Source organism: Diplotaxodon limnothrissa, linkage group LG11 (assembly GCF_057381915.1).
Source record: "Diplotaxodon limnothrissa isolate DT_005_m linkage group LG11, D_limnothrissa_male_GT1.1, whole genome shotgun sequence".
Classification (NCBI taxonomy): domain Eukaryota; kingdom Metazoa; phylum Chordata; class Actinopteri; order Cichliformes; family Cichlidae; genus Diplotaxodon; species Diplotaxodon limnothrissa.
Genome location: NC_140606.1, coordinates 27,595,307 through 27,622,045, shown reverse-complemented (window position 1 = coordinate 27,622,045; position 26,739 = coordinate 27,595,307). Strand labels below are relative to the sequence as shown.

General features: G+C 40.7%; 1 protein-coding gene across 1 annotated transcript; it reads left to right on the top strand.

Moving 5' to 3' along the window:
* Nucleotides 1–742: 742 nt before the first annotated feature.
* On the top strand, nucleotides 743–26,534 carry cers2b (ceramide synthase 2b). Its single transcript, XM_085366509.1, has 11 exons — nucleotides 743–1,171; nucleotides 15,523–15,696; nucleotides 16,476–16,593; nucleotides 16,700–16,818; nucleotides 19,918–19,975; nucleotides 20,190–20,240; nucleotides 20,981–21,073; nucleotides 22,835–22,963; nucleotides 23,994–24,100; nucleotides 24,213–24,366; nucleotides 24,617–26,534. The coding sequence occupies exons 2-11, from the start codon at nucleotides 15,524–15,526 to the stop codon at nucleotides 24,770–24,772; spliced, it is 1,158 nt and encodes a 385-aa protein (XP_085222635.1). The 5' UTR covers nucleotides 743–1,171; nucleotide 15,523; the 3' UTR covers nucleotides 24,773–26,534.
* The last annotated feature ends 205 nt before the right edge of the window (nucleotides 26,535–26,739 follow it).

The following is a 26,739-nucleotide window of genomic DNA, read 5'->3' as shown; positions in this document are numbered from 1 at the left end:
ACCCCCCGCCCTCACTTTGTGGGCCAAATATAGTATTTAATATAATTAAACTCAAGCACAGCCTTATTGATCTGATCTGAACTTTGGCTGCCTGGAACAAACTGTTTGACAGGCTGGCTGTGAGTCAGATATGAAGATCCTTTGACCCCTCAGCTGCTTCTCTTATAGTTCACGTGTCACTAGGAAAATAGTTATGTCTGTAGAAAATATACAAAATAAAATATCCTATTGTAATGATCCTGTTATTATTATTATTAATATTATTATTATTATTATTATTATTATTATTATTATTATTATTATTATTTATTTAAAAAATATTTGATTAAACGCCCAGTAAAATGTAACAGAAAGGTCACGAGTGAGTGGGACATCACCAAAAGATTTCTACATTATAGTAAACATTCAGTCAACAGCAGATGCTACGTCCGCAAATAACGAGGTTAAAGGTCAGCCACGGCAAAGCTTCCAGCCGATCAGAAAAGTATTGTAAGTTACGAAATGTAAAAAAAAAAACAAAAAACTATAGCTTTTTAGATAAAAAACCAAAAACAAATATCAGACACTTTGGATTAACACGGCTGTTTCGGATACAAAGATTTGGGTGTAAAACTTATTCCGAGCGGAAACAAAACGCGGATGTGTGTGTGAGTGTGTATGAGCCAAATGCTCTCTCGTGCTTGGACGTCATCTGCGTCCCTCCCTCTCCGTTATTCCCTCACTCCTCCCTCTCTGTCTGCGCCTCTCAGTCCGCTTTCCTGCCGGCCCGACCCCATCCTCTGTCCGGCCACAAAGACCCCCGTCGACTCCCAGGACACACGAGGGGGGATTAGCTGGGACACGACGAGGGAGGGGGGAAAAAAACTACCTGAACACTGCTGGGAGAAAAGCCGCCGATATCGCATTGCAGCATCTCACACATTCTCCCCCATCTGTAGCTCCCCTTTCCTTCCCTTTTTTCGCACATTGTTCCCAATGGAAACATGTAAAAATCAGTAAGCTGCGCCCTTCTGAGCACAACCAGCGGGCTGGGCACACTCAACGGGACCGTTAGCTTTTTTTTTTCCAGTGAGCTACGCGGGACCAGGAGAAAAAGACAAAAAACAACTGACAATTTTTGGTGGAAAGAAGATTTTTTTCTTCTTCTTCACGGCGCGAGAAGGACACCAAAGTAAGTACCGTTTCACTTTCATGTCGGTGGTAGACGTTGGTCGTTTTGTGCGCCTGAGTGTTTGCGGGAGACGCACGCTCCGCATCTTCGCTCACCTCACACGTCATTACGCACTCATGCAGGAATCGGGCAATTAAAAATAACAGGCCGCTTTCGGTCTCTTAACAAAAGAAAGAGAATAAAAACGCGGCGTAAGCTGGGTTCATATGTGATGGTTGATTATTCCTGCCAGTGGCTGTGTAATATGATGACACGAGGGCAGTCTGGCGCTTGAACGGTGGATCGCTAAAGTTTGCTAACTAGCCACATTATCACTGTAACTAACACACACACACACACACAAGTCACAGCCCCACTATACAAATATAGTTTTAAATAATATATATCGTTTTTTCTATGTTTAATAATCTCCGTTTCACCCTCTCCTTCAGGCAGTCTTTAATGTGGTTCACTTTGCAGTAGCTACATTAAAGCAAATCTGCAGAATGCTAAGTAAACATAAATACTAAAGCTTTAGAATGAGAGGAGGCAGCTGTAGCTGCCGTACGGGAAATAATTGTTTGTTTTGTTGATGTTACCACAATGACTCTTTCATACTCAGACGTGTAAATACGTGACAGCAGGCAAGTATGTATAATATATTGTCACAGTTATAATATCCAAGAAGTAGGTTAATTAGAGGAGTGCCATATGTGAGTCAGACCAATAAAACCAATTTGTACAACATTTTCCATTTAATGTAAAGAAGTCCACTCTGGAGATGTTTTTAGCACTTAGCCAATATAGACCCACATTTAATAAGTTGAAAGATACTGTATAAACAGAAACCCCCATTTTACTATATGCTTTAATGGCCAGATAATATAATATTTTGTTTCTTGCTAAATTGTTTTTTACATTTAATTAGCATTTTATTAACAAAACAAACCGTTGATAGAATGAGATGTCATTAAAGTCTTCTCATATTCAGTTCTTGTTTAGTTAACCACCATAGTGTATATATATGGCTTCACTGTAGGAGCCACTATTGTTTTATGTTTGCAGCTCCGGCTACCAGCTGGCACCTCTTGTGTTTACTGCTTATTTAGGTGTATGTATTTAAGGGACAGCAGCTACAGGTGCTGCCTGTTGCCAAGGCAAACATCTTTTTGACTGTGCTATCGTGTAACTATAACGTGTTGAGAAGATGTGCACTCAGTGGTACTTTAAATAGACACTACATTTACAGTTCTGTCACCTTATGAGGGGATAGAAGTACTTTTAACTTTACAGACTTTTACTCCTGTGCAGTGAAAATAAAATGAATAGTGGTCCAAAAGGGACCATTAAGTGGGATTTGCACTTCTACGTTAAATCTACACCATAACCTATGCTATAACCTGACATTTAACTCCCTAAAACTGGAACTAGATGGTTTGGTATTGTTGTTTCTTCCTATGTATTTCTAACTACTTATTCTTTCACTGTCATTTCTTTTTGATGGTCTGAAAGATCAGTTTGAAGAGAGAAACCCTACTGCTAACTAGTGTTTTGGCTGGTGTGCACACCAGCACAATAGTGCATTCCAGAGCAGCTCCAACAAGCCCGACTTAACAATCCAAGATCAGTGACTGTAAGCAGTAAAAAAAACTGTAAAGCTTTAAAACAGTGTGGCAGCTGTTGTGTATTTGTGACTCGCTAAAAAAGCTGTATGCAGAACATTGAGAAGGCTCTATGTCTGAACATGCTGCAGCAGTGTTTTTAGAGTTACAGTGTGTAAAATCTCACCACTAGATGTCAGTAGATTGCAGATTGCAGTCAACTACGTTATTTTTTCCAACAACTTCCAATTCATGTTGATAAATCTTGGTAAGGTAGGACAAATATCTCTGGCCACTGACTATCTGTAGTTAGTATAGGCTGTTAGTCTGCTGTTTACCTCAGCTTGTGTCCCCTTGTGTCTCCTCTTGTGTTTACTCTGGAGGAGGCTGTAAAAAATTTGTGAAAGGAGTCCAATAGTCAACGAGTCAGTGAAGCTTACTTGTATCTAATGATAGCGATACTGAGATGAGCTGTTGCATTATCCTGAACTTTTCTGAAGCCTCCGTGTCTGTTAGCTGCTGTTAGCCGGTGTTAGTGAAACTTTCTTCGAAGTAGCTCATTGTTGGACACTACGTGACTAACTCTTATGATGTGAGAATGTAATCAAAGTGTTTATTAAAGAGAAAGTTTCATTTTTATGACATTTGAGCCTAACAGTAGCTGGCATAACATTAACTTATAACCAGCTGTTGTTGTTCTTGTTTAGCTGGCTCATTGTCAGTTGTCTCGAGATGGGAGGGTGGCCGTATGTCTAATCTATGCATAAACTAACATATATATATATATATATATATATATAACATAGATTGTTCAAACTGCTGCCTTCATGCAGGTGCTACGGAGTGGTGTTTACTAAAAACCAGCTGCCACAGACACAGTTTCTTGCCCCAGTTTGCCACTCTGATGAACACTGTGAAATCAGCCACTTTTATATCATTCTGGTCATATGCACGTTGTCTAGTTCTTTTCTCCGCTGTCTATGGTATACTATATATGGGGATGATCTCTAGCTATATGTAGGGCTGGGCGATATGACCCAAAATTCATATCTCGATATTTTTTAGCTGCATGGCGATATAAGATATATATCTCAATATTTTTTTTTAAAAAGCCATAAGTTAAGAACAAAAAGAGAGTTCTTAGTCACACTGTGTCCCAGATGTCACACGGGCATTTTCTTTACATACAGCGTAGATGTACATGAAGAAATTACTCATAAATAAATTATCAGCATTTATTAAATAATCATGGTCCATAAATAAAAGAAAACAATGTTGTTTTTGTGCATAACAAAAAGCTCACAATTGTGCAGTCAAAATGTAAACTAATAGAAGCTGAGCATAATAACAAAGAGACAGATTTCACAGCTGCACCACGTCTCTGAACAGGTGCCATTTGTGGTCCTTATACACACACAGTACGGTAATATTACGTTGAAGCACAGTACGTATCACTCCGCGAGGCGGCTCCATCAAGCGGTGCAGCTCCTTAGCTTAGCAAAGTCATATTAAAACATTTTTTGCACCACATAAAATCGGTTCGCGGTCAGTAAGCACAACCAGAATTCATACATAAGGCGCACTGTCGAGTTTTGAGAAAATGAAAGGATTTTAGGCCGTGCAGCCCCTTCGGGCTGCATGTCGTTAGCGCGGTTAGCTCGCTAACACGTTGACGCCGTCCAGCCCCACGCACGGGGCGATCCGCGGTAACTCGCTAACGGAGATTTTCCGCTTTCATCTTGTCATTGCCTGCAGGTGAAGCTATGGGGGAGGCGGAGTTGTGTTCAGTGAAGGAGAGGCGAGGCCGAGTAACGTTTCGTAGAGACAAAAGTGGACGAAAGAGAGGCAAACCTGCGGCTCCACAACGTAACATAGATTATATCGATATAAACGATATTGTCACATCTTATATCTCGTATGAAAATATATCGATATTTTTAAAAAACTCGATATATCGCCCAGCCCTAGCTATATGCATAAAATGTGATTGGGCGGAGCAGCGATGTCCATCACAGCCAATGTATTTGAGACGGAAGGGTAACATGGCCGCTTCCACAAAACGGTATCTGCTTCTGTGTATTTTTAATGGATTAATTCTAAGTTTATGAGAATGATTAAATTTTTTTGGAAGATTTAATTACACACATTTAATTTCGTTTAGGGTCATCTACTGATCGGAAGGTTTGTGGTTCGATCCCCGGCTCCCCCAATGTGCATGCCAAATATTCTTGGGCAAGATAGTAACCCACTAACCCCAAGTTGCTCTCCAGTGCATTCATTGGAGTATGAATGTGTGTGAGGTAGAAAGCACTTACAAAGCATAGGAGAAAGTGCTTGTGTGAATTGGTGAATGTGGCATGTTATATAAAGTGCTTTGAGTGCTCTGGGAGAGTAGAAAAGTGCTATATAAGAATCAGTCCATTTACCATTTACACTTATCAGTGTTTACACTAATTTACACTAATAATCAATTTACTTTTCTGATTTTATTAGTTGGAAGGCACTCAACTTGGGAGTGACATGACTCCCAGCTATTGCATTTGTGTCTATTTGCGCTGCCATTAGGATATGCTGAGTAAAGGATTGACTCTGATGATTTGCTTCCATGCAGTCCTCTAAAAAAAAAAAACTGTGCCTAGTCTTTCAGGATTGACATTGTGCGTAGATGAAATGCTGATTGGTTGAAAAAGTGGGCTTGTAAAGGAAAAGGAGTGACAGTGGAGTTCACTAGGAAGAGGGAGAAACACCATCAAAGATCAAAAAAGCAGCATGAGTACCACAAACAGTGGCCGCACTGGACAGTTTTCATTATTTTTAATGCCTGGTTTCGCTTCCCCATAAAGAAGATCTTTGTCTATTATCTCCTTAGTGGGAGGAGCTAAACTAAAGGAACAACAACACCACAAACATGACCAAGCAAGAGTAGCCCTCAGACTAGGTGCAAAGCATGTAGATAGGGTCTGCAAATTTCTGTGTAGAACCAACATAGAGCTATGCCAGCCCCCCTTCCGGGTTATGATGATGTCACAATTACTGTGACCATAAGCGCTGCTTTAGATAGGCTGCTTCTAGCCTGTGCCACACTGTTGGTTGATGACCATCTGTAACTTTTTTGAAGGATTTCACGCAGCAGTTAATTTAAATGATTAATCAGTCATCCAATTAATAACTGCTGTGCTGCTCTTACAGACTGAATTTTTGCATCCATCCAAGTTAAACATCACAGAAGTCCAACAGCAGAGAAAATAAAAGACAATGCAGTTTTTCATTAACCTCAGCCTAACCTGGACAGATAACAGCTGTCAGCTGTCAATGATTACCTCTTCTTCTTCCAAACTGTTCAATGAGTAATCAGTAATTCTGTTGTCTGTTTTTGAGCGTCCTATATGTCCAGAGGGCAAACCGCTTGGCCTCAGCGAGAGCGCTGTGCTTGCTCAAAGGGGCCGAATTGAACTGTGAGGAGAAGAAAATCAGTATGACGATGTCCCCACACCACCTGAACAAGCCTGTTCAAATCAGTCTGCTGCCTGATTGAACGGTCTCATCAATAATTCATCAGTGTCACAGATCAGTGTCGGTGGTACTAAAACCGAGCGACTTGTGATCTCTATCTAACACACAGACTGCGTGACAGTGATGAAACGTTGAGCTGTCCGTCTGTTTTAGGATGATTTCGCATTTTCTTACACGTAAAAGATATAATTCACATTTATGCTTTTTTGTGTTTCTTTATTTGCTACGTCTAATAAAAATATCTATTTTAAAAAGCTATTTTTTTATCCAGTGTAAGGATGTGTAAAATGTGAACAATGTGTATGACTCACCCTGAAAACTCTCTGGCCCAGAATATCCAAAGCATGACCTGAGTTACAGCTAATGAACCATGTGCAGAAAGCATGTCAGCCTCCTGAACTGCCACTTCATCCCACAATGTGTGCATTCAGGTTTTCATGGTTTGTACTGCGATTCCTAATCCGTAGCTGTGACCTGGACCATAACACATAAACAGTGTATATAGGGAGGCTTGACATACTGTATTTAGTCCACGGCTGAAATGAAAGTATTTGAAGAGTTTGAGTTGCAAAAAAATTGTATGAATCCAACACTGCGCTACAATTAGGGGTTGATATTAGGGTTTGCCTGATTATCAGCCCAGCAGATTATGTGGCCTGATAATCTACTCTGGTCTCATAACAAAACACAAACTGTCTCGTGTTTATATGACAGTATGCCTTTGCAATTAATGTATTTTAATATGTCCGCAGCATCTATGCTGTCCACACTGTCTAGCAGGTTATGTGTCCCCTTGACAGCAAAGAAAACTGAGTTTTAAAAAAGGTGCCAGCCTTTGCATTTTATCCTGAACCACTATTTTTTTCCTAAACCTAACCAAGTAGTTTTGCTGGTAGAACATAACCAAGTGGTTTTTAATTCCTTAACCTAGAAATCTGTCATGTGCAGGGCTCAAAATGTGGACTTTTCTGCCCTTTTAAGTCTTCTTGCCAAAGCTTTGTTTCCAAAGGTCAGAAAAGACGTCAGGTCCGATTATCTCTCCAGTACTTGTAAGTGACGAGGCTTCCCTGGTTCTGGTTATTTGTTCTTGGTGGCTTATAAACCTGTTGGGAATGGACAAATGTAAATTATGCATAGCACAATAATAAAATCATCAATCAATTAATAATTAAGAGTGGTGAGTATAAATTATGTGTGTATGAACTCGAATCAGTACTTAAAACACCATATAGATGAAAAAACGTTGTGCCCAGAAATAGAAGATAATTAGATTAGATGTTGTGACTATGCCAAAGGGCAGGACAGAGGTGCAGTGGTGAGCAGTGTTTCTTCACAGCAAGAAGGTTCTGGGTTCAGACCTGCTGACCTTTCTGGGTTGAGTTTGCAGGATTTCTTTGTGGCTGTGTGGTTTTCTTCCGAAAATCCAAACACATCAATGTGAGCTTTGTTATTAGTTGACTGCATGCGTGAACTGTGACAGACTCGGGACCTTTTGCCTTTTGCCTATATCAGACCCTTAAAATCATAGATGATGTTTTCCTCAATATCTGTAGAGATAATTTTTTCAATATGGCTTAACACCGTCCCCACCAATGATGACGTATCATGCGATTATGATAAAAATGTAACTTCATCCATCTGTCCATCTACATATATACATGGATAGATCTTCAGTGTAAAGTCAATATCAGATTTACAGCAGTCTAAATTTAGGAAATTCATTAAATAACTTAAACAGAGAATAAGCATTGAGCAAACACTTAGTGCCAAGTGACTGAGATGTAACTCAATATCCTTATCAAACCAGTTGTAATAAATCACCAGGCCCAGCAGTTTATGAGCCTTTAACTATGAAGTGACCAAGGTTTTTTTTATCAACTAATGAGTGGGATAGTTTATATTTTACACGTTATTACTTTATCATACGTAAACTGTTTTGTTTATCAGTGATAGATATTGTATAACCTGTTTATATTCTAATTACAAATTTCTAACATTTTTATGTTAAAAAAGTTTAAAACTAATCCTGCGAAAAAGATTTATTTAGTGAATCCTTGTGTGTTTCCTTTTACAAAAACACAGTATTTGTGTGAGTAATACCAGGAAAAAATACATGCTAAACTTTAAAGTATGTTGGAATGAATTGTGTACTGCAGTATGCTGTATATAAATATAGATGAACTGGTGATACTTTGATCAGCAACGTATTATAGATAAGCTACTATTTCATCCTTTTTTTTTTTTAACTTCCATATGGTTGTTTAAAATAAAAACAGCCACTTTTTTTTAAAGATATATAATATTTAAAATATACTATATGGGCAAAAGTACTGGGCCACCAACACATTACAGCGACAGGAGCTGCTTAGCCAGGGAAACCCATGTCTTGAAGCTCCTGGCGTTCAGTTTTTGTGCTGATGTTAATGTCAGTGGAGGTTTCAATTCCACAGTTATTGAGTCTGCAGTTTGTTAGTGATTTTTACTCACTTGGCGACCCCTCTCTGTAACTTTATGTGGTCTTCCACTTTGTGGTTGAATTCCTGTAGTTACTAAACACTTCCACTTTTCAATAAAACTATTTACAGCTACTGGTGGAAAATCTAGGAAGGAAGAAATTTCACAAACTGCCTTTTTACAACAGTGACATCCTGTTAAGTACCACACTTGAATTTAGTTTAGCTTTTCAGAACAACCCATGTTTAAAAAAATGTCCAACAGCAGAACTCCAGTCTTTTCAATTTTGCTAGAATTACCTTCAGTGTACCATTCTTTCTGGTTTCCAATAGTAGTTTTTATAGCTTATCGTGTGAGTGATCCATTCATTCACTTCATAGTTAAAGGCTTAGTTTTATTTATATAGTGCCAAATCCCAACAACAGTTGCCTCAATGTGCTTTATTTTGTTAAATCCCCCCAAGAGCAGTGGGGGAAGGAAACAGTGGGAAGGAAAACCCCCCTTTTAACAGGAAGAAACCTCCGGTAAAACCGAGCTCAGGGAGGGGCGACCATCTGCCACGACAGGTGTGGGGTGAGGGGAGGAAGACCTGAAAGCTGAAGGCTCTGCCTCCCATTCTACTTTTAAATACTCCAAGAACTGTCTGAGACTGAAGTGCTTTAATGGGGTGATACGATACTATGAGGTCTTTAAGATAAGAGGAGGCCTGATTATTCAAGACTTTTAAATTTGATTTTGGATTTTCATTTGCTGTTGAATGTGTCATGTGTGGATGGATATGAGTAAATGAATGGTTGTACAATCATAGGTGGCTTGGTACAAGTGACTCACAGTTAGAGCACATCACTACTGTCTTGTGACTTATGTTCCTCTGGCTGACTCAGCCCTCCACCATCCAGAAAAGGCTGACTGTAAATCTCCATGAGATGTTCTTAATCTGTGGAGATGAATGGGAAATCTGGAGTGCTTCCTTTGTGTGGTGGCAGCATGTTTACATTCCCCAAACTTTCCTGTACTCTGTACCAGGAACCAGTGAGTGTCTGTGTAGGTTTTTGCTAAAATTTCTGAGAAACTACATCACTTGTTTGAAAACCCAGGATCCAGGAAAATATAAAAAGAAACAGCAGTGACAGCTGGTGAACTGAGAGAGCTGTTGATAATCACCAAACATGCTTGTACTGTACATTCATTGTCAGAAAAACAGAAGGAAAGGGACATACACAGACAACTTCCTTTTCCCTCCCCTGCCAGAGGCTTCCTTTATTTTTATTGGACCATTAAAATGGTCAGAGTCTGATCATGTGACCCAGTGAGCCAATAGCATGAAGGGTTAGGAAAGCTGTGGGGGGGAAAGTGCTTTAACATGCTGAATTCACTGCATGAACTCAACAAGTCACCCTAAAAATACCCTCTGGGATCCTAAGCTGAACTCACCACATACTGCTACAATAATGAGAAATTAAAAGAACTTTGTTCCCCCCTTTGTTTGCTTTTGTGTGTGTTTGGTGAACTAATCACAGCGGACACACTCATAAACAGTGTTTAGTCATTTTTAATTATAGGAAATCACATATTTATACAGGGGAATAAGTGCCCTCTGCTCTTTTGGCCATCCGTAGTGATGCTCAGAAGCTCATTTAGTTATCGGATTTCAATGAGATTACACCGTTGTTGTTGTTGTTGTTGTTGTTGTTGTTTTTATATAATGGAGCCGGACATGCATGCAAAAACCCTGCTCAGCGAAGCTCTTAAGATCTGGCAGCGCACTCTGGGAGAAGTGAGATGTAGGGCTACCGAAGTGGAAGAGCTGGCAAAGTGACCAGGAAAAATATGTCACCCTTCCCATCCACCACTACCTGTGTTAAAAGAAGGGGGGTGGTGGGGTGCGAGAAGGGGCAGCCCAATGCTCAGTCAGCCGTGCTCCTGCAACAGGAAACTGGGGCCATGACTAACACGACATGATGAGGAAAATAACTGAAGCACTCAACCATGAGACGTAGCCAACAGTGTCAGTGAGCTGCAGTTTACATGAAGTGAAGCTGAATTTCTTGAACTAGTTATGAAGTTAAACATAAAAGATCATTTATGGCTTTTCTGTTGCAGATGAAAAAATCTAAATAATCAGGAAAATTGTGGAATCATGAAACTAAAGAAACTTGTCTTTATTTAAGAGAAGACTTGAACTTAATTATAATCCAAATGGAAAAACTGAATAAATTAATAATTAACTGAGCTAAAACTCCCGCGGTCTGTCTGGGAGTGAATCTGGAGTTTTATTGAGGGGCAACAGGAAAGGGAAAGGATGTGCTGAATAGCAAAAAAAAAGGAGAAGGAGTCTTGCAACACAGAAAGTGGCACAATGTTTGTTTTAGTAATTGATAATAGCTGAAATTATAACTGTAGTGGTGTTTTCATTTTCCCAAAGTCTGTGTGATTAAGTGGAATAATTATGAGCTTATCAGCTGCTACTTTTGGCTGCTCCTAAAGCCTGTGACTATGGGAGAAATACCTGCAGGTGAGCAACAGAGGTAACTACCAATGAAAGCAAAGAATACTGTTGATTGGCATATGATCTGCTCATTAAATACGTGAAAGTCATTCTACATCAAGGGCCACATACTGCCCACTTTCTTAAGTGGGTCAGATCAGTGAAAGTGGAAAATATGTGCCCACATTTTCCAAACCTGTCAAGTGGGCGGATTTGGCGTCTTTGCCGACTCAATTCTGGGCTTTATGTTTGACACCCCTATATTAGAGTGTTACCTGGGCAACCAGAGGTTTGGCTGTCCGTTGACGACAAGCTAGCAGCTTCGAGCAAATCGCTTCCAGTGTGTTTATTTCGATCCCAATTACAAATCGATTTGTGTCTCCTCCTGGGGTCAAACTAGGAATCTTTCACGTGTTTAAATATGTAAACAACTTCTAATCAGTCTGATGAGTTCAGTACACCAATAAAAGGCCAGTAGAGGAAGGAGATCAGTCAAACAGTACACTTCTTCTTTATATGACAAATGCTGGATTAATAATAGATAATCAGTAATAGAAAAACTGCATACTTTCCAGTTTCCATCTGTTGGTCAGGAGAAACAAGTAATGTTTAGATGTCCCCTTTGTATCCATTTAATGGGTGTTTTCCACATTATAAGGGTGTAACTTAAAGAAAAGGCGCTTATTTATTTCTCAGAGAAACTCTTTTTCTGCTCTGATATTAAAGTATTTCATGTGAGCTCTTATCAGAAACGTTAAAACCAAACACAGCTCCAAACACAGATAAGGACATGCTAAAAAATTTATGAACCGCACAGTTGTTTTACTGCTTCTGCTTCTCTTTCTGTAAAACTCTATCAAAATTAATGGCTAAGTAGGGTTTAGGCTGTAAATTTTAAAGATAGTCATGACAAGGAGGCATTACACATGGTTTTGGCTCTCTAAGCTAAGGAGGGAATCCTTTTCAAATAACTGGCTGGGAGCAGCAGGGTGGGGATGGGAGTGGGGATGAAGTGGTTACGAGGTTTTGGCATTCACAGCTGCAGTTGTTGGGAGGGGAGTTACTGTAGATCTGCAGGGGGACACCGGAGATAGAGTGCTTTGGGGCGCCCCCGCTGCTCAGCACTTACGACTGACTCATGACTCACGTCCCACAGATATTCATTCAAACCTCTTTACACTCTCTCTTTCTGCCACTCCCTGAACTTTGCATCAGAAATATTCAGCTATGTACTGTCTGAGGAGAAAGTGCTGCCCTCGACTAAGCACATGTGGAGGGAGAGATTTGCTTAGTTGTTGCTCTGCCTTTTCCTCTCCTGTGAGGGCCTCTTGACTTCTATGCATGTTGTATTTGCTCTGTTATATGCATGGTAAGAAACACACAGGAAGGCTTCCGCATAGGGGGAAATCATCCAATTCTCCAAATTATGTATCCGATTACAGTTGTCCTCCTATATACATAGCCAGGGATGTATAGTGGGTGCGTGTATAGCCAGTCTATAGACCACATAAGGGCAAAATATGGCCTGAGGGCTGGGAGAGGCTCACAAACCATCTCAGTCCAGCCCATGACATCCTCAAGGGAAAACAAGAAAAAACACCCCCAAATCATTAAGAGCCAGCATTATACTAAGAAATGAGAGTCCTGCAACTCAGACATGTTTTCACTGATGTAAGATAATGTAAGTGTTCTAATAGCACTTTAATTTTATGTTAGTTACGGGTGAGGTGCTTGGCCATTGAGGATGGGTTGGAGTAGAGGTGTTGCTCCTTCACACTGAAAGGAGCAAGTTGAGGTGATATTCACAATCTCTAACTAGAATGCCTTGTTGATGACATGATTCAGACATGTCAGGCTGGGAGGAGACCCCAGCAAGAGCTCAAAATGCCGCTGACATCCTGAAATATGTACAAAAGCAGCCGCACCACCAGCTCATCATCGCTTGATGTCAACATTTTCCACAAAAACACAGCATGTTCGGTTTGTAAATTTGTTACACGATAAGTTCAAACCTGGGAAATTCTGATTTTCATGTCGCTTTTTTACAACACTCGGTGTGTAATGCCCTTAAAATTCCCACTCAAACTCTGATAGGTGCATCAGGGGTTAAGCATCTACCTGAGGATACTTCACAGTGCAGATTGGAGGAATCAAGCCACCTAACTTCTGATTGGCAGGCCCCTGATAATTGCCACCCATATAACAATAATTAAAAAAGACTAGAAGTAACAGTGGAACTAATAAAAACGAAACTTTTTGAAACAGTAAAAACTGAACTGAGACAAATAAACCCACTCTCGAAACTGACTCAAACTAAACTGGAAGAAACAAAGAAAGATTCAAAATGAAATAAAAATTAAAAATGATGAAAAATTACAAAACTTTTTAGCTCAGTTATTCAGAGTTTACCTCTTTGCTTGCTCATCCCTGCTTATGGATACAGATTTTAGGAAGAACAATATCACTGTACTTGAAAGAGATGCTCATTTATGAAAGATCAACATTCCTACTCTCACTAGTAGTGAGATATAGGAGAAATGCTCTGTTATTAAAGCTCTTGGAACTTTAATAATAGAGAAGTGATCATATTTTAACGTAACAAATTTATTAGTAAAATGTGCAGAAATTACTCTACTGCAGCTGTTCATGAGGGAATCTCCCACATCAGCAGATACTTCCTTCAAAATGACTCAGAAAGGCATATTTTTAGAAAACGTATTTACTTTTAAATGAGCAACAGAAGTAGCAGCATGCTCCTTTAGTCTCTGTTGGGTCCGTTTGGGTTGTTGTTTTTTTACATCTTAAACCAAATTACTTTTAAAGGGATTTTAGTTTAAAAGATAATTGATAAAAATAAAATCATGAAAGCTCAGCTGAAGCTGCAGCTTGCTCCTAACATGTTAAATATTTTTTGTAAGATGGTCATATCCTCAGTCAGAACATCTTTAAGTGGTAACATTCTGATAAAGCAAACCTCCTAAAAGTTTTTCTGTTCGGCTCATGGAAACAAATACGCACAAACACTGTAAACAACCTGTTGTTTTCTCAGCCAGCGTCATGTCTACATTCGGTTGTATTCTCTTTTTTCACTGGGCTGTTTTCTTTAGAGTAACGCATTGAACTAGAGCAGGGCGATATGACCAAAAATATTTATCACGATATACATTTGAAAATTTACAATAACGATATAACTGACGATATAATTGACACTAGACAAAATACTTTACAACTCCACAACTTTATTAGTGCAAGAAACCCCATCAATGTATTTTCACTTAAACAAGCAGCTGTTTTTTATGTGCATTACAGTTATATAAAAATTTAACAGTGCAAATGCAAATTCCTTGCTGACAGTTTAACCATTTCCAGTGGAAATTGGCCGACATATCCTGAGCATAACCATGTATAATATCCACAAAACTTAAAAAGAGGTTATACACACACAATACGGTAATATTATGTTGAAGCACAGTACGTATCACTCCGCGAGGCGCCTGCCTACGATAGCCGTAATGCTCCGACAATCCATCAAGCGGTGCGGGTTCGTAGATTAGCAAAGTCCCACTAAAACATTTGACAGATTTTCGAGTGCCGTGTACATAAAATCATTTCGAGGTCAGTAAACACAACCAGAATTCATACATAAGGCGCACGGGATTATAAGGGGCACTGTCGATTTTCAGAAAAATCAAAGGATTGATTTTAAGTGTGCCGTATTTTCCGAAAAACACGGTAATAACGACGGCCCGCTAGCATGCTCTACCAAAAATAGTGCTTTGTTGTGTATCTGACGGACGAAAGCCAAACCAGTTCCACACCACTGTAGTTGCAGCATTTTTACAAACCAATTCTGATTCATCCGTTTCATTCAACGATCCACTTTCGCCCTTCTCATTCTGCGTCGCCGCCATGCTTTTTCCACCATGTGTGTATGAAAACAAAGGCACTGCGCATGCCCATATTCTATCGCGATATTTCATTTTCTTATTGTTGCCCAACATTATACCGGTATTACCGTGAACGGTATGATATGGCCCAGCCCTACATTGAACATACTGTAGGAGCCGTGGTTAAAACTGGCTCCACTGCCCAGCAGCTTCTCTTCAAATAGATTTCCACCAGGATTGTGATGGGATATTATTTCAAAAATATAGGTGTGACCTGCGAGTTTTAGCAACCATCCAGCTGTCTTTTCTTCACCTATTTTTACACCAACAAACTTTAGGGTTTGCGGGTCTAAATGATAGCTATTGTATTGTAGCTTGGGTTACACGCTGTTTGAAAGTGTTGACTCCGTTTGTGTCCGTGTGCTTCAGGATGTTGTCGGAGCTCAGTGAGTGGTTCTGGCAGGAGCGGCGGTGGTTTCCGGAGGGCCTGGGCTGGGCTGACCTGGAGGATCGGGATGGACGAGTGTACGCCAAGGCCCGCGACTTATGGGTGGCGCTGCCCATTGCCCTCATATTCCTCATTATCCGTCAGATCTTTGAAAGGTCGATCCATTTTTCACTCTGTCTTATTCTATCTCAGACATTTACCTTTAATGCGTTTATGCATTTCTTTATGTCTTTAATCTCTCCTGACTTTGTATTCAGTTAGTTTATGCTTTTTTCCCCTCAGTAGTTACTTAATCCTTCTTTTGTTGTGCCCAGATCTATGATGAATAAATTCCCATTGTTTCTTCAGCTGTTATTGTTTTCCACATAAGTGTGCAAACAGCGTTCCTGTTTCCAGGAGCTAATCAGCGTTCATCTGTGTTTCCCTGCTAATGCCAGGAGACTCTGTTCCTCATTGTTTTTCATGTCTACCTCCTATTCAGCCACAGAACTGTCAGAATATACAATAAAAGAAACAGTGTAATCAAGACAACACATTTAAAAAAATATATATATATATATAATAATGGATACTTTATTGATCCCCATGGGGAAATTACTTGTTTTTCTCTGCATTTGACCCATTCACTCTGTGAAGCAGTGGGCAGCCCACTAAGCAGGCGCCCGGGGAGCAGTGTGTAGGGACGGTACCTTACTCAGGGGTACCTCAGGGTAGCCGTTAAGTGGATTCGAACCGCCGACCTTCCGATCATGGGGCGACCACTTTACCTACTGAGCTATCCCTGCCCCATATATATATATATATATATATATATATGTATGTGTGTGTGTGTATATATAATAGCTTGAATATCGGATTATATAATATTTAATAATCACACCTATGCTTCCTTTCTTTGTCACTGTTTTTTAATCCCAACATGTCACAATTGCAGGATGGTGGCCACGCCTCTGGCCTCGCTGCTCGGGGTTGAAGACACGGTGCGGCTCAAGGTCCCACACAACCCCACACTGGAGTCCTACTACTGTAACATTACCAAAAACCCCACACAGGTAGATACCTCTGGCCTTCTATTGCAACATCACAAAGGCTCTAATGCAGCTCTCGACTGAATCACTGGGAAAATAATCAAATCTGACCTCTTTGTGCTGTTCTCAGTCTTCAGTAGCAAGTCTTTGCAAGAAGACTGGCTACTCAGAAAGACAAGTGCAGCGATGGTTCAGGAGACGAAGGAACCAGGACAGACCGAGTCTGCTCAAAAAGTTTCGCGAGGCCAGGTATGCATCCGTGCTCTTCTAAACATATATGACTGCTGTAGAGTCCAGAGAGTGTTCCTCTGGCAATATGAGCACATTTCTGAGGGCAAACGTAGCCCTCTATTTCTGCACTCATTGCAATGTTGCCCCTGCTCTCCACACGCACACACTCACACATCCAACCATGCTTATTAGCACAGGGCCTTTGCAGCTGGGGCTCTGTCACCACTGTTGGTTATTTTTATTTGTAAGCCAACATTTACTGTAACAGAAGCCGAGTTAAACCAACAGCCTGATTACAAGGCTATTGAGGCCAGCTACTACCAGCTGACAGGATTCACAGATACGTACAGTACAATAGACAGCAGATAACATGATACCGATACTAGTACTGACAGCATGCAGATATACTGTCCACTGATATGGATGCAGAGAAATCCTATGGTTATATTATCCCATGTGTCCTGTTTGTAAGTCTTTCATGATCTGTTGGCTTGGGTGTTGTTTATGTTTGATGCAGATCTGTGAAAGCTTTTAACTCAAAAGATCAGTTTACCATTTTTACCCAGAAAACGGTGGACACGCTGTGTACAGTGGATGAAAAAGTCACTGTAATAAAGAGTGAGACAGAAATACAGTTTGTACCCACCACAGGGTCTCTGTAGCTTCTCTGGAGCCTCTGATTGCATCACTCATGAGATGAAGTTGTAGGGGAAGTATTACAGCTTTGTTTTTTCCTACAAAGCTCAAAAGACATGACATTTTTCAGTGCACGCTCACCCTGGAAACCCTTTTCAAACCCGGTTCTCTCACACCCTTTATTTCCGTCAGTTCTTGGTAAAGACATAAATGACATTAATGATGGCACTTCCTGCAGAGATGTTGCTGATAAATATGAAAATTACAAAACTGTAAGTGTAAAATCAGGAGGCTCCAATATTAGGGCTGTGCGATATGACCAAAATCTCATATCCCGATATAAGAATTCTATCGTCCAGATAACAATATAAATCACAAAAATGTAACATTTTCTGTAAATTCTGTGAATCTCGGGAAGCTCGTGTTGCGTGAAGTGTTTCCAGCTGCGCGTCATGTAGCTGGAGTCGAGTGTTTTAACCGATGCATGAAACGATAAATTTTTAGACATAAGTTGTAACAGCCGCTGTTTTCTTTGTGAGTATTTATTACACGGCGTGCTGCTGGGAAAAGCCTGTTCTAACGTTTATTTTTTAGCACCTGGCGGCTCTTTTTTTAAATTCTCATCCGTAAATAATCTGCTCTTTCACGTGATTCAGTTTATTTTGAAAAGTCTCAACAGGATCTTGAGCTTTATTGTGAACGGTTTATGTGGAACATAAACAAGCAGACACGCGATGCTGTTACCGTCGTTGTTGCTAACCACAACGCATAAAAACAGGCGCTTGTCCGTCAGTAGTGTGATTATATAAAATATAAGAGAAAGAGAGAACTTTAAGAAATTAATATAGCCACTACAGTGACCATCAAAACGATGAAAAAATATTGGCGTAAACAGTTTATTTTGCGACACCACGAAACAAACGACAGCGTAAAATGAAACGATAGACGTTTTTATATCGTCATGCGATATATATCGTTATATCGAACAGCCCTAACCGATATGTTTGCCAAGTATTCGGATGGGTTGAAGTTGAACCTGTTTGTTCCCTGAAGAAACTCATTTGTTTCATTACATTTGCATTACTTAGCCGTACGTCATGCGTTAGCAACATAAAGCTTAAGCTGTAGTCAAAGTCTCTTCCACTCAAATCTTTAATGAAGTCACACGCATGATCTGTATTTTACTGTTTAAGTATTAGCTCAAAGAAACAATAGAACACCTGCCTGAAGCCGCTGGAAATGGAGTCTGCAGTGCTTTAAGCCTGACTGCTCATCAGCATTTTTGTTACTTGTTCAAAATCAGGCTTTGGCTGCTTGGCTGGAGTCACCATACACTCAGCTTTAACCTCACTCTTTCTTTGCCGCTTTAGCTTTGGTTTAGCTTATTGCACATGTTTTCAGGAGTTGATGTCACGTTAAGAGCAGTTGTTTCTGGGCGGGCTGTGCTTTACACTTTAGCGGCACATTTTTGTCCTTTGGTGCCAGAAAAATGAAAATAATAGTTTTCTGTATCCCACCTCCCTTCACATGAACTGAAGTGATCTGATTTAAGTGGAAGTGCAGAAAACAGCATGTTTTATGATTTTTTTTTCTTTGTGTCTGCCTATCACACACATCATTAAAGAGCTTTTGTAACACAAATTCGATTAGTAACTGTGATGTGATGCTGAATTTGTGTGTGTCACAACAGCTTTAAGTGGGCTAAATGCTCAAAAATAGCTTAAAATAGCTTTTGAAGTGATTTTGTTTTCCTGGTACACATGATGGGAAAAATAACTACAAAAACCAAACAAATAAAGCAAATAATATTTATTGTCAGGTATGGGCCAAGCATTTACATTATTTCAGCCAATTTACAGTGATGTGTGTGCATATGTGATGTGTGGGTGTGTATGTGTGGGTGTGTGCAGGCGTGCATGTGACTGCATGCTTGTCGCTCTCTGGTCATGGTGTGTCTTTCACTATGCGGGCTACAGCGTAAAGGCATTTTTCTTGTGAATCGATGTATTGTGGATGTGCACACAACAGGCTTTCTGTATCTCTCCCTTATTCCCCCCACTGGGGTATCTCCCACACTCCCACTCCTTCTCTGTATCTGTGTCTCTGCTGCAGCGTTTTCTGTAGCGTCTTCTCATTACACCTGTATGAGCAATGACAATGACTTATCACTGTCTCCAGTACAGGGTGTTGTCTAGTGGCTCTCATTGTCTGTTATCACATATTTGACTGTGTCTGTGTCTCTGTGTGTGCATTTGTGTGTTCCCGCGTGTGTGTGTTGTGTTTGACATTATCAGCAGATTTTCCAGGCAGTTCACGCAGCCTGGCATCTCTCTTTAACTTGTGTGTTTGTGACTGTAAGCGAGAATTTGTGTGTGTGTGAGTGAGATGCATTTATGTGTCTGCTGGTAGAAAATGTGCCTACTGTCTTTCCTCATTGACTGAGTAGAAAGTGTGTTTGTATGTGTGTGTGTTCTCTTGCAGTTGGAGATTTACCTTTTACCTTCTTGCTTTCATTGCTGGCCTGGCCGCCCTCATCGATGTGAGTACTGCCATGTTAACCTCGACCACTCCTCTTCCTCCTCTCATGCTTTTATGTATATTCATGACCTGTCCAGCCTTTTCCTTTGCCGTGATAACCTCACCTCTCGCGCTGTCAGAGGGGGAAGCATTGACTCATCCTTGTGCTGAGTCAGTTGTTATAAATACACCTGTCGTGTTTTGCTGTCTCATTCCCATCCTGCATGTCCTTCCAGAAACCTTGGCTGTATGACCTGAAGGAGATGTGGCAAGACTTTCCTGTGCTGGTACGTCTCTAGAATCACTAAGTACAATAAATGCACTGCGTATCTGTTCATTAAATTAAGCTCCAGAACAAAAAGGTCCTGGAAGGTAATAAAGTTTCTCCCTGCCTGTCCTGAAATGATGGAAGCAACATGTCTAGAGTGGCTTTTCTTCGTTTCGGTTTCACTTTAGATTTGATTAGTTATAGTGTTAGTTTTAGTGTCTTTAATGGGTGACATTTGTCAAGGTCAGATTTAAGGACTTTAAAGCAGGTGTTTTAACATAAACACTTCTCTCACAGTCTCACTGACGATCCCAGACTCTGTGAATATCTGTGCCAAAAGATCCTCAGGCTTTTTATTTTGGTTTAGTAAACTATACTCCCTCGGTTGGGATGCGTGACACATATAGATTCAGCTGATACTGGATTGGAGCCTCTTTTGTCTTTAGAATTGCTTTAATTTTTCTTAGCCTGAATTCACCAAGATGCTGGAGGCATTCCTCAGAGATTTTGGTCTATATTGACATAATATCTTCACACAGTTGCTGTGACAATCATGCAGCTTGGATGTGTTAACTGGCACTCTCTGAAGTTAAACCAGACATTAGTCATTTTTAAATTTACACCAAAATCAATTTCATCAGAGAACATTTAGAAGGTTAATCTGTAATATAGGAAAAAGTACAGCCCCACTTCCCAGTAGTGATTTGCACAAACTGTTATATTGACTTTAAAATTAACGATCTGTATCCTCCCCTTCAGACTCTCTTGCCGTCCCAATATTGGTACTATATGATTGAACTGGGTTTCTATGGATCTCTACTCTTCAGCGTCGCCTCTGATGTCAAACGCAAAGTAAGTGAATTTATCTCAAGAACACAAAGATTTTCTTTATTTAGGAGTACAAAGGATTTGAACAGGAAAAGGAGGAAAAGACATTTGTCTTTCCTCCCAACCATTCATCCATCAATTTTTTGCTGCTTGTCCAGTCTGGATGACAGAGTCAGCAGCCTAAGCAGAGATATCCAGACCGTTTGCCCCCCAGCCACCTCCTCCAGTTCTTCCAGTGGAGCACAAAGACATTGCTAAGCGAGCCAAGGTTTGCCCTGGAGCCCCCTCCAGGTGGGACATGACCAGAATACCTCACATAGATGGTGCCCAGGAGGTATCCTATTCAGATGGAACCACCTCAACTGGCGCTTTTCAGTATGGGGGAGTAGCGACTGTTCTTTGAGCTCCTTACCCTACCTTTAAGGGAGAGCCCAGCCACCCTTCGGAGGGAGCTCATTCTCATTATTTTGGTCACTACCCAGAGGTCGTGACCATTGGTGACTGACTAGTAAATACACAGCTTCGTGTTCATGTTCAGCTCCTTCTGCTGTGTACAGCATTCGCACATCACTGCAATCTCCTGCACCACTCTTCCCTCACTTGTGAACAAGACCCTGATACACTTAAACTCCTCTATCTGAGGCAGTAACTCAGTCCTGTCCTGGAGTGGGTGCTCCACGCTTTTCCAGTTGAGAACTTTGGGAACACATCAGACTTTGAAGTGCTAATTCTCATCCCATATGCTTCACACTCACGCTCAAACATTCCTCCAGAATCCTAAGGTTGACTGACAGACAGACTCTCCTCTGTCAGTTAGTCTGTTAGTTTAGTGGAGTGTGACTCCCCTGAAGTTGGAACACTCTCCAGTCCCCCTTCTTAAAGAGGAGGTAAGACAGTAAGACAGTCCCAAATCAATGTCCCCAACTTCCATACAGTGCAGAGACGTATCAGCGACAACATTTCCACAACAGTTAGAACCTTGAGAAACTCAGAGAGAATCTCATCCCGTGGTCCATGAGACTAAGTCATACTGAACCCAGCTAAGCCCTATGATCTAAGGGCTAAGGGTGAGCCCATCGACCAGTCCTGCCTCCGGGGCTCCAGTAACCCCAATGCAGGTGAGGTAATGTGGCTCCATAAGCGTCTTGTGAATCACACTTGGCCTGAACTTTCACCTAGAACCAATTTGCCTTGGCAGACCCTACTGGGGACAAATTTTGACAACGTGGCATTTAGGATTATTAGGGCAGACAAACCCCTTTACCATGATAAGGTGGTGGTTCAAGGAGAGGGGGCATGCAAAATGAGTATGTCATTTGTGCAGACACAGCCACTATTGAATCTGTGTGGATATAGCATCATAATTCTGCACACAAGGCTGACAAAGAGTCTTTCGTCACTCTTCTCTGATCAGTTTCACATCTGGCATGGACTGTGAGTGGACATTAGGCTGCTGTGACACGTGTGTGTGTGTTTCAGTGTGCCTTTGTGTGACATGTGTGCGTGTGTATTGTGCGCCTTTGAGTGTGTTTGGCTTGGACTTTGCTCAGCCTGGTCAGCTGAGCACAGTGGGGTAAAAACTTTTGCCAAACTCTTTCACAGTGTGTTTCAGCAGCACAAAGTCTAACCCAGATAATGTTAAGCTGGATGTACTTGCATTCTCATGTACCTGGTTAAAAAATAGTGCACGGTTATATATATATGTGTTCTGTTTCATGTACACGGCATTAATTCAAAAGCATCTTTACCCCCCCCCACCACCACCATCTATCTCCCCCTCTCCAGGACTTCAAGGAGCAGATAGTTCACCATGTAGCAACAATCCTCCTCATCAGCTTCTCCTGGTGTGTTAACTACATCCGTTGTGGAACTCTCATCATGCTGGTGCACGACTCCTCCGATTACCTCCTCGAGGTAAAGCCTCACCTCATTTTATACACTGATGGAAAGCACGTGCCCAAAATCAACTAACCTGTAGCTCGACATATATTTACATCCTGTCATCCTGGAGATATTTTACTCCGTGAGGTGTGAGAACTGTGTTTGAATGTTGCACAGTTTGCACTGATGTCATTTATCCCTACCACCACTAAGCAGGATGTTTTGGCCTTTGAGTATTCTGATGTTTTTACACTGATCACATACTGCCCCCTGTGGAGGAAAGTGCAATTTAAGTATTATTTGTGGGATATAAACACTTTAGACTTTCATTAATTAGCATGGTTTTTATCAGGTAATAGAAATATTTGTAACCTGTTGCTTTTTTTTCTTTTTCTGTTTTTTTATTCGGGTCATTCCCTTAAGCATTAAATGTATTTTAGTTTGTCAAAGGACCATAAATAGCAGGAATGTGATACTGACTCTTTGCCAAAGACTGTATAAGTGGTGAACATAGATGCCATGAAGTCACCCACTGTTAGCAAAGTCCAGTTAAAAGTTAGGAAGATTTTATCTGAGTGTTTGCCAGACGCAACGAGCGAGGGGTGGAGCTTACTGTGAAAATGGGGGACAAAGCACACAAATCATTAGCCAATAATCTGACACATAATTTATAAAATGAACTTCATGCTTTATTCAGCATGGTTTGAAGTTACTGGCCGAGACCATAAAACCACCAGAAAAGTGTCACTGAGGTCACAGAGGAAGAAATCTGAAGACCAGAAGTCTTTTTGTAATCACAGGATCGCCCCCTGCTGGCCTTTAAAGAGAATGCGTGTTTAAAGCGCTTTCACTTTAGCCTCTGAATCTTTTACAGATGCATTGGCTAAGTTCCTCCTTTATACCACGAATACTCTTTGGTTTTATTACATGCGGGTCATTCATGCAGTCAAGCCCAAGAGGACCCATTTACAAACAGAAAAAGCTATGAATGAAGTTTAAATGCTTTTTTTCCCCCAGAAACTTTCCCCTTTTGATAATTTATTTTTATCTTTTCCACTAACAGTCTGCAAAGATGTTCAACTATGCTGGGTGGAGAAATGCCTGTAACTACATTTTCATTGTATTTGCTGCAGTCTTCATTGTCACCCGCCTTGTTATCTTCCCCTTCTGGTAAGCACACACACATACATATACACAGATTTGAGACAGTCATTTTGACTGCTGCAGTATACCACTGTTTGTCGTGCTTCACTCTCCTTAATCCTCGCCGTTTCTCTTGCAGGATTATTTACTGCACGTGGGTGTATCCAGTCACCATCTATAAGCCATTCTTCGGCTACTACTTTTTCAATGGGCTGCTGATGACTCTGCAGTGTCTACATATCTTCTGGGCCATTCTCATTATACGCATAGCAATCCGATTCCTCACCAACAATGTAAGCAAACCAAAAGAGATCAATTAGGTCAAACAGGAAAAACTAAATAATGCTGCAAAACATTTATTTCTGTGAGTCAAATTTGCACATACTCTCTTCTGAAAAGCTGCAAATCAAAAATGAATAAGGCGTTTGAAAGTCTGAGTTTGTTCTGACACTCTGCAGAGCTCCAGGAGAGCATGAGCAGGAGGTCTCCCCGATTAATGATGATGTTTATATATTTTCATGAGCTTTTCCTCGTGTTCTTCAGGAAAAAGTGGATGATGAAAGAAGCGACAAAGATGAAACAGACGAATCAGAAGAGGAGGGCGACGAGGAGGCAGGAGAGAAAAAGCATATGAAGAAAAATGGCCCGGTGCAGAATGGTCACACAGTCCACAACAACAACCACCGCAAGAGGCAGTGAAATTAAAGTCACGGGATGGAGAAACATGAGAAGGACTTATATCCCTCAGTAGAGGAGCAGGAGGGAGGGACCAGTGATTCCCTAAAACCCAGAACAGCGGGTATCTGAGGAAATTTGGCACTGTTACTTTTACACAACACACATTCATGTTTTTTTAGAGGGCACAGAGATCCAGCAGATGACATACACTACATTAAGTGGCACGGCTCTTCGCTTTGTCATCAGAGGAAAAAAATGTATCACTGCCTCTTGTTTGATGTTAGTCCCAAACGTTTTCAATGAGACGGGGAAGAAAAAATGGAGAAGAGCAAAGTTTGGAGAAGACAGATGAGGGGGCGGAGGAGGTGATGCTGCTTCTACTTTAGCTTTCATGTTCTGACTGTGTGCCTTAGAGCCAGCTGACGGCTACGAAAAAGCCATTTTAAAGCCTTCTGCTTTGAAATTGAGTTGCTTTATTCTTTGTTTGCTTTTTACTAACAGAACAAAACAACTGAAAGTGGGTTATGTGAAGGTGACACAATAGGGCATTTATTTCCCTAGGTTTCTGTCTATGCAACTATCCGTTCAGCTATTGCAATGTCTTTGCACAAAAGTACAGAGTCTCTCATATAAAGTAATAACCTGCAGTAGGACTGTGCTCCTCTGCTCTCCGGTGTGGTTTGTGCCATTTGTAAAGTGTTCTGGTTTGAGTTTAGTAATCAGCAAGATTTTTTTTTAAAGGGGGGGCCTATCGTGCTGGTCCATATTTTCTGTCATAAACTTTTAATAATGGATGTTCACATTAAACATTAAACAAGTTTCAGATAATGAGGTCTGTGCATGTGCAGGCATTCCCTGTGAGCCAAAAGCTCAGACTTTGCGTTACTCTAAATGCTCTATTTCAGGTAGTTTTTTCTACCCCTGCATCTGTGTGATGTCACAAAGAGAGGCTATCCCTAATATGGTAATCTTGGGCACACAGCTCTACCCACTTAGTGTTAAAATCTTTTGTTTACAAGAGGCAGCCAATCAGAAGAAAGCTGGCTCATACCTGATTTATGGCACTGTGTTAAAAGTGTGACCTAGCCAAAAACCTCAGAAACTGCAACACATCTGTTTGGCAGTGATACGCAGTGTAAACTTAGCATGCTGTTAGCACAAGGATAAAGCATTAGTTGAACAGCATCTAATAGGCCTTAATTGTATCTAGCTTGTCCCTTATACTATTACAAATATCTAGTATTGTGCCAGATTTATTAGCTCGGTTTTACTCATGTTGACAGTGACAGTGCCCGAGTATGAACGCGAGCATCACCCGCTGCAGTGGAGATTCAGCGCAGTACTATAAACCATGCTTCAAAGGGACCTGGCAGGGAGCTAAAACCGCTTCTTTCAAGATAACCCATGATTATTCTGAACTGTGAATCATGCAAAGCTCCTCTAGCAGAGTCCCAAGAATAAAAATATGGTGCTGGAAAAGAGCATAATATGTCCCCTTTTAACTTCTGTTCATTCCTAATCCACTAAGGCTCACTTTGTACAATTCCTGCTTCCAGTAGAGTCATCTCCAGAGTTCAACAGTTCTTTGGTGTTTAGGCTATAAAAGAGCCAGAAATGAATATAAACTCCGATAGAAAACTTGAACTAACTGCTAAATAACTTTTTCCTCTCTTCTTCAGCTCAAGCAGTTTTGCATTGACGATGCCACCCACTGAAGAGCGATGACTCAATGCGAATGGGCGTTGCTCTGTTGAAATGCTGGAGTTTCATTAAGTACAGTGGAGCTGCAAATTTAAAGTGTTGATCTGAGTAAATTTTTTAAGTATCATTCTGGGTATTAAATGTGTTTACAGGTATGTTCTTTGAAACTTTTATTTTGTTTTAGTTTTTAGATGAAATCATGAAATGAGTGTTACAGAGTTTTGTTGCTCTAAAGCTTTGTATGTCAAGTGCCTTATCTGTAATGTATGGGAAGCTCTCCTTGTCTT